Genomic DNA, 14,000 nt, shown 5'->3' on the forward strand with positions numbered 1-14,000 from the left:
GAACCTTCAAATTAAAAGAACACGTAGATGTTTCCTCTCCAGCGATGCCGGGGTCGAGTTAATCAGCCCGGCTTCCATTTGCTCAGCATGATCCTGTTGCGCAGGGCCCCGGCCAGCTGTTCCGCCTCTAAATATTTGAAAAAAGAAAGAGAACGCACTCAGAGCAGGGCAGAGCCGCACGTATTGGACTCGCGGCGCCAGGAACACACTCAAACACTCATCCCCTCCATCCTGTTTGCCACAGAGTTCCTCCACTTCAATTATTTAGCAGCCGTCGGCATACAAGGTTTTTCATTACAAGTGCCCCCCCCCCCCTCCCCCATCGGAGCGACTTTCTCCGCAAAGTCAACTAAAAAACGTTTCTTTTTACGTGTTCCTCTTTTGCACATATGATTCCGTAACCATCTGCTGCTGCAGTGGCTGCACCTTGGATGTCCTGAACGGGTGTTTAGCCACAGCGGAGGTGGTGCAGCAGGTCAGATGCACCACCCTCGAGGACCAACGCCTGCATTCTCCCGGGACCTGGAGGATCGTATGGGTACGCAGGCCGTGGTTCTGCAGTCTGGTGCAACTGCTGCTCCTGGGACGGCACTGGAGACAGCTGGTCCCCGGGACCGCTGGAGAGCCTCTGTCTTTATTAACAGACTGAAATAGCACAGATATTCCATAAAGTGCCTCCAATATTGGAGACTGTCGCTTAGCTCGCTACTGGTCCAATCGAATGACATGAAATGCTTTGCACGTGACGATACACAAATTGTTCCACTGCTTGATGGTGCTACTTCAGTAGATATTGTGTTTAGCACAGGAAGGTCAGAGGTTTAATCCCAGGAAAGGCCTGTGCTGAGTTAGTTTGGCCTCCCTCCAGGCTCTCCGGTCTTCCCACATCACAGCCCACAGTGGCGCCTAAGGACCCCCCCCCCCCCACCTCCTTCCGGCTTAAAAACAGAATTACGACGCAGCTCGGCGAAACATTATTTTTCAGTCTCACTTTATTTAACGATGATGTGAAAAGTAAAGGCTTTCCATAACATTCAGACAACGAAAGAAGGATGTTATTCAGCCCCCCTCCCCCCTCCCAGAACAACTAATGGCTCCAAAAATGGTCAGGTGTTCCAAGTGTGATACTTATATCATACAACTATTTAATTTCTATACCTCATCTGTACATAACATAGTTACAGATACTGTAAATAAAGTAAAATCAAATGAAAAAGAACGAGTATCTGCCGTTTCCTTGTGGCGCCTTTGTGAAATATTTCCTATTTAAAAATGATAATGTACATAAAGATCTTTTACATATACATATATATAATTCTCTATTCTTCCTGTAATAAGAAAACAAGTTATTGCCCCTCTTGAACATGTCGCATTCAACAAAGGTTCTGTTCACTCTCAACTCAACTGGACTCCATGTGGTACCACATAGCAAACCGACGAAACAGTAACAGTATGGACCTGTGTGGGTATTTTTTTGTTTGTTTTCTTGTTTTTTTTTTAACTTTTCACAAATATATACGTCATATTGTCTTATTTTTGGACACGTATGGTTCGTGCTCTCCGGAAAACCCTGACGACGACACATACAAAGATGTAATTATATATGTATATGTCCCTTTGATCTTCGAAAAGAAAACGGTAAAAAGACGCGTGGCGAATACGAACCATCAGCGGGACAGTTATTACCAACAATTGTGAGCCCTTGACCTGCGGCGATTGCATTCTTTTTTTTTTCTTTTTTGAAAAATGACCATAATAGAAAAAAAAGAAAGAACCAGGGCACCTAAAGAAGACCAACAAACAACTGACAAAAAAAACATACCTGATGATCTGTATTTGGCATTTAGGGGTGTTTTGTGTGTGTTTGTTTGTTTTCTTTTTCGATCGATCATTTGCTACTAATCTTTATTGCCGTTAGTGGAAAACTGCTGAATGAGTAGCACAGGTGATATGAGGGTTGCTCGCTGAGGCTCTTGGCATTGACAAAGTGATGTGAAGCCAAATTCGGGGGGGTGTGGGGGTGGGGGGGGGTGACATAGTGGATTTGCAACTGTTAAAAAACCAACAAACAGCGAAAAGCTTTACATTTCATCTCATGCCGCCTCCGGAAAGCCAAATACGAAAGAAAAAAAGGTCATACACCGTCATACATGGACACCGTCATCAGGGTCTCAGCAACTGGTACACAATCACAGGTAATGTAATATAGAAACTGTGCAGGTGGCTTGTCTCCCCCTGGAGAACCGACCGACCCTCTGCCCACGTCTTCATCTCTCACGGCCGGTCAATCTCCTCGGCAAAGGTGCGGGAGAGGCTGTGACTCCTTGGAGGACAGCGCTCAGGGTGTCTCTGCTCCTGTACCCAGCGGGGGCCGGAACAGGAGGAACCCACCCGGGAACTCACCCCTGCGTGTTCACCGGAGGTTGGGTTTCCTCCCAAATCCTCCTCTGGATCCTCCACTTTCACCCTGAGAACGACTGACGGTGAAGCTGCACGTGAAGGATGCATACGTCAGCTCCCATCCTGTCCCAGGCATCCGGGGAGGGCGGTGGTGGTTATTGAATTTAAATAAATCTATGGCGGTCCATATGGTTTCCATTTGGATGGCTGCTTTTTGCCGAGTCAGTGCCATTTATTTTTCCCCTCCCATTTATCTACTGTGGATCCTGGAGGCTACAATATAAGACAACAGGCACGGCGCTTAACAACCCTTTAAAACTAAAAACCAAGACACCAATGGTGAAACATATGCTGAGAACAGCTGCTCCCCTCACACTCTTTAGAAAGTCTCTTTTTTCTCCCGCATCAAGACAGTTTTACAGGGGGGAAAGCAACAAAAAAAAGGAAAAAAACCCCAAAAAACGACACCGTGTCAACAATGCTCGGCTCACAGCACTGCATTTCCATAGCAACCGAGGTGTGTTCACTGTTGTAGTGTGGAGTGATTATTTTTTTCATCCCTTAACACAATATGGAAGAAAGCCCTGTGTCTGTGCTTTATGCTCTTCCACTGTTTCCCACAGTGGCGTCGTCACTGTTTCGGGACCTGAACGCCGCAGCCGGTTGCAGCTCGCGTGCGCTCGTCGCCTTTGCTGCCAATCGTGGAAATTCAGGTCCCCCAAAGCAGCTTGGAACTGGCGGACCTACACCCTTTCCATGATGGCTCGTGGAGTCTTCCTTTTCCAGTGGTTTGAATTCAGTCTCCGTTTGCCATCTTTACACATCAGCAGCAGTTAGCTGTATTTTTGAAAGACATCTTAGCTTTTGTCATCTTGGCCTCTCTGTGAGTAGGACAAGGCTACGGCTCTGTCCGGACAGCACCGGATTTGTCGAGGTGCTATCTACCACATGATAAATAACAGTGAAACACTCTTGTGGTGCCATTTTGCTCTATTTTCTAACATATGCTGTATTGGACCTGTTAAAAGGCGACGCATCCATATTCTGTATAACATGCTTTCTGACGATATATTTAGCAGGTTTGGAAAACATGAAAGGCTTATGCAGAATCTTATGTGGTGTCTCTGCGGACAAGTGGTGCAAATTTAGCAAAGTGGAGGGGGAAAAAAAATAGCCGTGTGCATCTATTCCACTTTAAGGAACGGCTCCCTGTGTCTGCTTATATTCTGTGGCTCACGAGTTTTGATGCGTCTTACTCGGCAGCACATACGTAATGTATCAACAGTTACACAAAACTGCTCCAGTGCTTCTTCCAAACACGTCCGGTCCACAGGGGCCACGTTTTTAACGAGCCTCATTTCGGCCTCGGTGGCAAGATGTCGGCTAGGAGCCCGTTCACGGCATATACAAAGCGTACAGAACATCAAAATTGGACCAGATGATATTTACATGTGTCCACGAGGATAAGAAAGGGACGGGGGACTAAACCGATGCTTCGGATATTGTAAATTTCATGTCTCCGCACTTGTATCGGGTCACCGAAACAGTGAAATACTCAAGTTAGATGACGAGTTTACAAGCAGCGGTGCGCACAAACGTACAACAGATTACGAACGGGAAACAGACCACACACACCCCCACCCACTCCCTCTGAAGTAGATAAGGCTACAGGTCCAGTCACAGCTGGTCCCCGGTTGTTTGTGTATGTGCGTGTGTGTGTGCGTGTGTGTGTGTGTGTATTTGTACGCTGTTATTTGACTGTGCATGTGTGCATATGCCTAGATGACCAAGGGGACGTTGCTGTGAGTCATGGGAGTTTGCAAGGGTCACCCAGCGCCTCCTCCCGACCCGTCTTGACTGAGGGGGCTAGAATTTTCCAGAGAGGCTGGGGTGAAGTCAGACAAACAGTAAAATTCCACCTCCGTCCTGTATTCCTCCCCAGGTCTTCCTTGTGCTGCGGTAAAGTACGCAGGTACGCTGATGACATCAGTCTGTTTGTTGTAGAAAAAAGGAATCCTATGCCTCTGTTGTAAAGAGACAGGTGGGGCGTGAATGAGGCTCACAGGCCAGAGACCATTACCCGGTAGGAGGGAGGCATGTGTCTGTGCCGTGGACTGGAACCAGGGCTCCCATTGGGGCTGGTGCAGCTGGCATCCACTCCTCCTATGGATGGCAAGTAGGCATGGTGGAGGATGGGCAGCTGTAAAGACAGTCGTCGCTGTATGCTGCAGATAAAGGACAAGACAGAAACAGTCAGCCTAGCCTCGCTTTAGCCTAGCAAGGATCGCATTGACAGGCCGCCTTATTATTTGTCCAATGTTGGTGATTGTTTCATTAATTAATCGCAGATTTTGCCCTTTTTGAACAACACGGCTACATATCAAACGGCTGCCACCAATCAAAACTTTTGCCGAACTGGTGCAGAATGTTCACATCCTCTGTGTCATGTGATCCTCATCAAGCCTCACCTCACTCAACCGCTCAGCCAATCAGCATCCGCCAAACCACAAGCAAAAGAGACGCTTCTGTCACCTTTTGCGCCCTAGCTTGCCCGCGCTAGCGCCTCCGCTGCTAGTTGTAGTCATTTGAAATGACATAAGTAAATGCCATTTATGTGGAAAACATGTTTCTTAGCGTCCCGCGTCAAACTCACTAAGGTTATTTCCACCCAACTGCTGGGTGACTGGGAATGTCACAGCTACTTGCCCCTATCTCTGACGCCTTCCTCCCTTTCTTTGCATTTGTCACTTCTTTGTCTCCTCCCTGCCTCTTCAGCTCTCTTCCCTCCATGTGATCAAACATTCATGCGACTTGGGAGTAGCTCCGAGTGTTCCTTTACTTCTCTTCTCCTTCCCGTCTATTTTCAGAGCTGCTTCCAGTGCACTGCTGTAAATCACTGGTTACGTAAGCCCGTGCGAATCTGTACCGCTTTCTTTCTCTCCTTCTCCTTATGATTCCTGTCTGAACATCATTCCCTCCATCTAATCCATCACCTTTTCTCACCCCCCCAACTGCTGTCGTCCTTCGTCACACCCTTCTCTCTTCATCTGTCCCTTTAAACTGTGCATTTTCCTCCCCGCTCTGGTTAAGTAAGAGTGCGAAGGAGACTTCTCAATGATGCATGAGGTATCCCCCCATTGATGACGTAGACATCCCATAGTCTCCCTTCTTTATATTTAGTACATGAATTTAGATCATGCATACATTGCTGGAATGTTCTCCCGCTCCGACCTGTTTTACAAGTTGAGATTAAAACTCAGCCTGCTGCACGTCTGCACGAGTGTGCACGAGCTGCAGCGAGTCCGGCGTGATGGGAGCGCACGCGCGCTCTGTGTGGTTATGTGCACGTCGATGTGCGGAGGAGGGGAGAGGCAGAGGGCCCGTCCGTGCTTTCACAGGGCTCCGTTGCCGGAGCAACCGCCTGAGAACTGCTGGTAGTTGTGATACGTGCGACGCCTGTTGTGATGAGAACGCTGACAGGGGGGTGGTGGTGGTGGGGGGGAGTTGGGGGGGCTCTTACTGTTCCGGTGAGTTGATGTCATCCAGGGGACCTCTGTTTATCCTGGACGGATCCATGGACCCCCACTGCGCCTGTGGCTTCTGCTCCAGTTGGTTCTTCAGTATGGACTTTTCTCCATCTGTAAAACACACGCAGGCATCTTGAGTGGCGCGCTCACACCAGCTGACCCGGTGCTGCCCGGACCAAAGCTGGATCCCTCATCACCAAAGCCGCACCTTCAGGACCCCCTGTGGGCGGAGTCAGGGTCTCTTCATGAATGAAGGCGCTTTTAAGTTTCTTTGGCTTAGATTTCGTGCAAAGATCGAGCCAAAACACAAACAGGTCTCTAGTGCTTTGCTGTTGCAGTGCATCATGGGATTTGTAGTATGACGGGAGAGTGCTATTAATGTGGGGTGTTGTGATGTTAAAAAGACCCAATCGAGTGTCAAACTTGTTTTAAGGGTGTGATTTATGATAGTAATCCGTTGTGACATTTAGTCAATCCTCATCTGCACTGGCTGCTAAATGCACCCCATCATGAGACATCAGGCCTTTCAGTCACACCCAGGTGGCAACAGTACTCCCAGTTGTAGGGAGAAGCTGCAAGCTAAACCAAAGTTTTAAATGTTCTTGCAGGTGCAATGCTAATGACTTCTTTTGTTCCTCAGAGGATATTTATCTATTTTTACATCAGGGTGCATCCGGCTCTGGTATTCAGGTGTTCGGTTAATTGTGGCGTTGCCCGTCATCTCTCAGGTGAGGCTAATGTCATTTGCTGCGTCCTGTCAAGCTGCCTGTATAATTCCGCGTCCCGCTATAATGTGCTGCACCTGTGTCCTATCAGGCTTTGTCAAACTGCTTTCTCTTAGAAAACATTTCTTTTTCTACCTGTTTCCAGAGCATCGAGTGCCAGAGCATCTTCTTCTGGGTTGTTTTGTGCCTAATGGGATGGTGAATACTGCTGATGTTTTACTCCCTGTTTGTTTTTACATGAAATGAGCATATATCAGCATAGGAGGGGCCTGTTGTCCTGTCCTGCTGACTGCAGAGAGGACTAACAACGTTATTGGCTTTCCACAATTATACCCACAGAGTGATGGATACTTTTACTCCCAAGTTAAGTTTTCTTTCCAGTTGTCCTAGATTTCCCAGCACTTGCTGACCTGATTTACAGCACGCTGCAATCTCTGCTCTGGTTGGACGGCCGAGCTTGAAAACTATTTTGGAGCGGACCATTTTAGACAGGAAAAAGCCTTATGTAGCTCTTTCAGCTATGTCAAAAGCGCAGACTCGGATATTTTTACCTTCCACCATGCATTCGGAATATGAGTTATGCCAGCAGGAATGTGTGGAATGTTCTAGGAATTATTAAGATCTAAAGTAACTCCAAATATCACTGATTCCTAAAATTTGTGTCTTTTATTCGGCTGTATCAGCATTTACCCAATATTCTTGCATTTGTTCAGCTTTCTCAGTATTCACAACACATTTTTAAATAAAAAAAAATCTATTCTAATGGGATCAACATGACCCGATTAGCACCCACGGAGATCAATAAAGTTTTTTTAATCGTGATTTCCGTGATCTAGGGGTTAACGCAACATCACACACTGGCTTCCCCTTGCGGTAGCGCCACAGCGTCGCCATGTGCTAGTACATATTTATGAAGGCAGCTGGAGATGCACAGACGGATGGAGGAGAAGGTGGCGTGCTGCTTCTCACCTTTGGCAAGGCAGCGTAATTGTTGTTGACATGATGTTCCGCTCTTATAACAGCTGCTCATTCACGCTCTGCAATACATTAGGACCGGCTCTCTTCTGAAGAGTTACGCTGGAATTAGAGCCGTTAGAGCAATGATGATGATGATGATGGTGGTGGTGGTGATCATCAAGGGATCGCAGCAAGAAAAAAATGCACCAATAATTCCAGTAATTTGATTGTGTTTCCGTAAATTGTTGATTAGGATTTTCACAATCATTCCAACATCTAATTTAGCACTTAGCATGAAAACACATACATTGCGTGCACGATTAAAAGTAAATCCGCTACCCTGCTGATGTTTTAATTATACATTTAAAAAAAAAGTATCTGTTACTTTTTATAGTAACAGAAGCCGCTCCCTGATTATTTCACATTTCCATGAGCCCACACAATTAGATCACCACAGAGATCAAATACGAAGAGCCGGCAGGTTATTATTGACCAGTGGAAATGTGAGAATATATTTATTCAAATCGCCGTTCATTTAACATTTAGGTGTCACAAGTGATTTACTTGATGTTGTCACTAAGTCCATCTGTCAGTTTTCATCACAATATTCAACTTAGACCCTCAAAACCCCGGAAAACCGTCACAAAACCACAGCTACGTATGCTAGGTGATGCTGTTTTTGCGCAGATATTATCAAATCCCGAAATTTATTTTGATTTTGACTCAAAATACGTGAAGGATCCGTGCGGGCTGATTGTAAAAAAGAAAGGGAAAAGAGTGGGAAAAGGAGCAAAGTGGTTCACAAACTTTAACCATCAGGCACTTTCATGATCTCACAAACTGCCTGTGTTTAATTGCTTGACTATAAACTTTTACAGATGAGCGACCGACGCTCTGGTCCAAATCTGCAGAGCCGCCTCAGCTGTTTCAGTCTTTTACCTTCCTAAACTCAGACAGATCAGCCCCCCACCCCTCCACCCACCCACCCCCTAGAGTCGCACTGTGCCGGCGCGCACATCAGACATGCTGCCGAATGTGGCTGCTGTGCGTCATCACAGTCTTTAAAAATGGAACCCATTACAAAGCGGCGCTGCTGGCGTGTAACCGCTCGCTGATTCGATTTGAGGGGAACCTGCCTCCATAATATCTACTGTGAGTTACGGCTGCTTCCGCTTAAACAGCTTGTATTGTGCAGAAGTTGGGAACATAAACTCACACGGGCCCTCCCTGCCGGAATAGATGGATGCGTCGCCTCGTTCGCACGCGGATTCCTTCTCGCATTTCCATATGTTCGCCTCCCGCAAACACAGTTAAGAAGACACCCTCTTTTCATTCATCAAAACTCTTTTTTTTTAAAGATTTGCACCATCTCGTATTTCTATAATTAATAATAAATTCATAAATAATCACGTGGTACAGTCCAAACAGGGCCATATGTTGGGCCAGTACTAAAGATCAATACGAACCTATAACCTTGCTTTAGAATTGAGAGATAATTTGGGGTTTTCTGGGGCTCAAGTGTAGTGTGGGATGGATTCAAGGTCTTTAGTTGAGCCCCTGCTGCCTTTAGGTGCCCTTGACCTTGATACCTAACCCCCAGTAGTTCCTAGAGCTGTGTGTGAAGAGTGTGATGAGTTATTTGTGATCACCTAAGCTTTGGATTACACTGGACAGGGGGAGGGGGCACAGTTCCCACCTGCCCACCTGTTCTGGTTCGAGCTGGGTTGGGGGACAAAGGTGAGGGACCTTTGTCCTGGCGCAGATGAAACCTCCTCACCTTTTCCATCTGTGAAGTTGCGTATGCTGAGGATGTTGTTGGCGTCTGGGTAATGGTTCTGTTTGATGTAGGGGGTTTTCTCCGGGGTGTCCTGCAGCTGCATGGTCACTTCCTCCAGTTCCTTGTCCAGCTAAAATCAAAGATGGGACCAGTGTGTATGGGAGGTACCAGTAACACTTAAACAATGTAGCTTTCGTTGCTGCTCTGGGCTTCACGAGCTCTTTCATGAGAAGAACATTCATAAGTTCACACCTCTGTTATCCTCATGCGGAGACGGTGGTTATCGGTTTGAAGCCCGTCCAGTCGTGAAGTATTGGCCTGGTTGACACTGGTGACCGAGGTAGAGGTCTTGGAGTCTTCCTTTTTCTGGTTCTGGGTAAACTTTAACCTTCGGTTCTGGGTAGCTGCATCAGGGTTAGTTCTCATGGTGATGAACTGGAAGAAAGGGTTAGACTGGTGTTCATCAGAGCTGCCCCCCAGGCTAAAATCACAGAAGCTGAAGAAGCTACACACGGCTGTTTACGCTAATTAAGTCCTCTAATTTCTGGAAAAGCCAAATGAGACGCTGGCGCTCGCGGAAACTGACCTTGGGAACGAAGACCAGGCAGAGCGTGATGGTGCTGCAAAAGATGATCACAAGGGCCACGATGCAGAACTGCACGTTGGGCTGGTCCCTCGTTAGGAAAGAGACGGCGGCGCCGATGATGCACATGATGCCCACGTTGTAAACGCTCATCCCGATGTACTTGCTGTCGTTGAGCGCGGGGATGCTCACGTTCCGGGTCTCCCATGCCAGGAAACAGCCAAAAAGCTGGAGTGGCGAAGGAAGCAGTGACGTCTCATCAACTGAAACTATACTTGGAGGTGTGAGCGAAGAGAAACTAAAGCTTAAAATGTCTTCCGTTTGACCGACAGAAAGACATCCGGTTTAGAAAACAGCGAGTTTTCATAGTCTGCTCTGTGTTTATATGCAGACGATGGTGATGTGTTTGTCACATTTGCTCGGCATTGCCTTAAAGATTTGAGCATTTCCTGTATTTTAATGAACCCTCAGTCTGGTTCACTTCTCTACTTCTGTCCTTTTCCTTCATCGCTGTTTAGTCGGAAGCTTACGGGTCGTCACCGGATCAATCCCAGACAAACAGCAATATTCAAATGTAATCAGGGAACGCATAAAATGTGAATAATAGTTGGAAACCGACGGGAGTTAAAGGTCTAAAACAAACATCCAACCCTGAATTACACTGACTGGAGCAGCGCGCTGGAGGCCTGATTGGCTAAATTAGCTGCCAACTTTTATAGATGATTAAACTTTTGATAGCTCCAACCTATTGCTTTTCTTTCTCATGAATAATGGACGAGAGCTGATTGTTACATTTGACGTGACAGTACGTCCACACATCCAGAGAGCTCTAGATGAGGCTTTCTCTCGTACCATTAATAGTCCCTTGTAGGCATAGACGATGCCCAACCAAATGGTCATGTGGGTGTTCTCGCAGTGTTCCAGAAAGGGCCGGATGGCTATGTCTCGACCTTGGGGGTCTGCCTGTTGAGACAAACAAACAAAGGGAGGAGGAAAAAAACAGCAGGTAAGTAAGATAAACTGAAAGAAAGGAGAGCGAGTGACGGCTGTCAGGCGGGTGAGCTGACCCAGGCTCACCGGGGCTGCTGGGCTCGATTGGCTAAAGTTAATTCAGACCACGTGTTGGACGCTAACAGGCACCACGGACGGTGCGCCTATTTCCCTCTCCTGTTTCCCACTCAGCCTCTCACTCACCCTCTCTTTCTCTCTCTCCACCTCACCTTTTCACTGCCGCTGGTAACTCAGGGCCAATTAGCATGTGAGCTGGATATTAATACGGCGAAGTGCGCCACCTCTCCTCGCCTCCCCCGCCATTGAAAGCTCTTAATAAGAGTGTTCATCTGGCCTGCGTGGATTCATCTGAGGCCACGGCAATATACCAACAGAACGGGCAGGGCTGGGCATGATGTCACGCGGCTTAATCGGTGTGTGTCCGACCTTACTTCAGGCGTATTTACGAGGGGCATCTTTAATGGCTCGGCGGCCAGCATGTGCATGCGTAAGCATTCACAATTTCCATTCACTGATGTTCTTAGGTCACAGCCATCTTCCTTCCTTCGTTCCTTGTAAGGTGAGATAAAGAGAGAATGCTGTCGTGTTAGCCGGTCTTTCCATAGTACAAACTACCCTGAACGCATCACTTTGACTGCATCCATCGTTCATAAATATATACCTCCACATAAGCATCCCTCAGGTGCAGGGAAATACCATTAATACCAGTCACTTTAACTCCAATTAATGGAAGTTGCAGCTAATCTTACTTTCCCCAGGCTTTGGAATTACAATAATGCCACCAGTTAAAATGAGAAACTGGCGCGCTGACACGATCGACACAGAAGCGAAACGGACGCGGTGTCATTTCCGAATATCCTGAAAGCGTTGGCAGAAGCATAAACCATTAAAGCTTCCCTCAGAGCTCTGAACTGAGAGGCCCATTAGAGACAGAAAGCGAGTTCACACGTTTTTCTTCTGGTCCCATCCTGAGAATTCCCATGGTGACTCATGTCGCTCTACTGTGAATATCGGCGAGCCCGGGCCACATTCCTGCTTTTAAAAACCATCAAGGAGGTGGGAAGGAGAGGAGGGCGGAACGGGGACGAGGCACTGACAATTAGACGACACACGGTGGTGGAGTGACCCTGCGCAGCTCCAGGTAAATACTTCATGACTTAAAATATTTTCTTCTATTTTGGACCCATGTGTTGTGCTGGGATCGAGCAGGGGAAGGGTATGACTTATGCATGTGGTGACCTGGTTTGGTCAAGTCTGCAGGCAGCAGCCAATCACAGGCCTCCTCTCTGGTCACACGCGGGCGGCAGTTTAAACTTCATGGAAATGTCAGAGTGAAAGAGCATCACAAATGTTTCGCCAGCTCAAAACTGGACCTCCTCGAGCTTCATGGTTGACCGTAACTTCCCGTAGCGACATTTACTGAACTTCCTGGTGTGGTGATCACGTGACTGGGACAGGAAGTGACCTTCTAAGATGCTGGCATTGCCTAAATACAAGCTGTTTTTTAAAAGACCAGAGCTAAATTCAATTAACAGTTCCAGAGCTTTAATAACCTGTTTATCTATTTATTTTTAAGGTCTTGGCCACCAGTGACGGCATCACTGTCAGATTTTTTATATAACATTTAAACAAGGACTAATTTTTATGATTATATCTTGTGATTTTAACACACGCCTTTATAGTTAGGGCTTGTATAGCTGTTGTGCAAAAGTGCAGGAGCTATTTTTCAGCACCACTTCATCGTAAATATATCATATCTGTATTTATTTAAGTCATAATTTGTTTGGTCCAGCAACTTTGCATTGTAAGGATTCTACAGCTGTTCATGCGCCGTGACAGACGTGTTCCGCATCGACGCTCTCTACACGGCCGCGGCTTCAAGCAAACTTGTGTCGCCAACAACAAAATGATTAGGAAAAAGGAGATAAAAATGCTCATTAGGGCAGCATCTCTATCACAGTGGAACACGCAGGAGCTCCCGGATTTTTGGAGGGAAGTTGTCTGGGGAGTTGCCAGGCAACAAGAGCTGACTGCAGCAGGAGGGCCCCAAAGTGCTGGTGATGGCAGTAAAAGTGCAGGTTCACTGTCATTTTTTCGCAGCATTACTCTCTAAAGGGATCACTCTGGGAGGCCTAAAACAGGCACAACACCATCTATGCAGAGTTTGAGGGCACATGAAAGCAATAAAGGTTCTTTTAAGGCTTTGAACGATTCCAAGATGCTCTTACGGCGCTGAAATAGGCCACATGAAGAGAGAGCGACTTTCAAAATTCCAAAAGTGCGATATGGTTTTTGACATGTTGGGGAAAAGGAAGCATCTGCAGTTGAACAGCGAGGCATGGTTCATGAATATTTACAGTGAAGAAGGAATACTGGGACTAAGAAAAAGCCTGATTGAAGGATTAGAGAGTGGCAGGGGGAGGATGAACACATACCACGAGCACACGGGGCACAAAAAGACGGGGAGATCAAAGGCTTCTGGGTGCCACGGTAATTTCTAGGAAATAATTTGCAAAGCAGCGCCGGCACCATCTTCACGAGGCCTGCAGCAGTGGCCTTTAGATAAGCAGATACTACATTACAGGTGATTAGCTCAGTTAGTTTAACTGGGAAAATGGCAGAATTAGTACCAAGCAGAGAGCTCTCCTAACCACCAATATAGTACCGTTTTTAACATCAACAGTTGCATTAGCTTGACGGAAGCTTAAATTCTGCAGCCTGGGACATTAACAACAAAGCATACCCTTTAATAGTCCTTTAAATGAATGCATTTTGTCCCTTTTGCCTGGTGACAATATTTGTAACAAACTCTATGGTTGTGAAACATGATGGTAATTTTAAGTCTCCATCTTTAGCATGCTAGCATCGAAGTGAAGCCAGGGAGCAGAACTCCTCACCAGCGAGCCCAGAGCCTTTTACAACATTTCCTGCTAGGATTCTTGGATTGTTCTAGCGGCGCTGCAGCCAGGAAATGGTGATGATTCCTGAGGAGTTCATAGACCAAACACTGATCAGCTCCG

The 14,000-nt window shown here is 46.8% G+C and overlaps 1 protein-coding gene across 1 annotated transcript in view; it reads right to left on the minus strand.

Moving 5' to 3' along the window:
• Positions 1-974: 974 nt before the first annotated feature.
• The window catches only part of gabbr2 (gamma-aminobutyric acid (GABA) B receptor, 2), a 103,352-nt gene continuing 90,326 nt past the window's right edge, over positions 975-14,000 (minus strand). The window contains exons 14-19 of the mRNA XM_029844907.1: positions 10,822-10,932; positions 9,973-10,197; positions 9,639-9,821; positions 9,387-9,516; positions 5,921-6,038; positions 975-4,625 (exon numbers count right to left, since the gene is read on the minus strand). Coding sequence (XP_029700767.1) covers positions 4,460-4,625; positions 5,921-6,038; positions 9,387-9,516; positions 9,639-9,821; positions 9,973-10,197; positions 10,822-10,932 — 933 coding nt within the window. The 3' untranslated portion in view covers positions 975-4,459. The remainder of the gene's footprint in view (positions 4,626-5,920; positions 6,039-9,386; positions 9,517-9,638; positions 9,822-9,972; positions 10,198-10,821; positions 10,933-14,000) is intronic.

The sequence above is a fragment of the Takifugu rubripes genome, chromosome 12 (genome assembly GCF_901000725.2).
Source record: "Takifugu rubripes chromosome 12, fTakRub1.2, whole genome shotgun sequence".
Taxonomy (NCBI): Eukaryota; Metazoa; Chordata; class Actinopteri; order Tetraodontiformes; family Tetraodontidae; genus Takifugu; species Takifugu rubripes.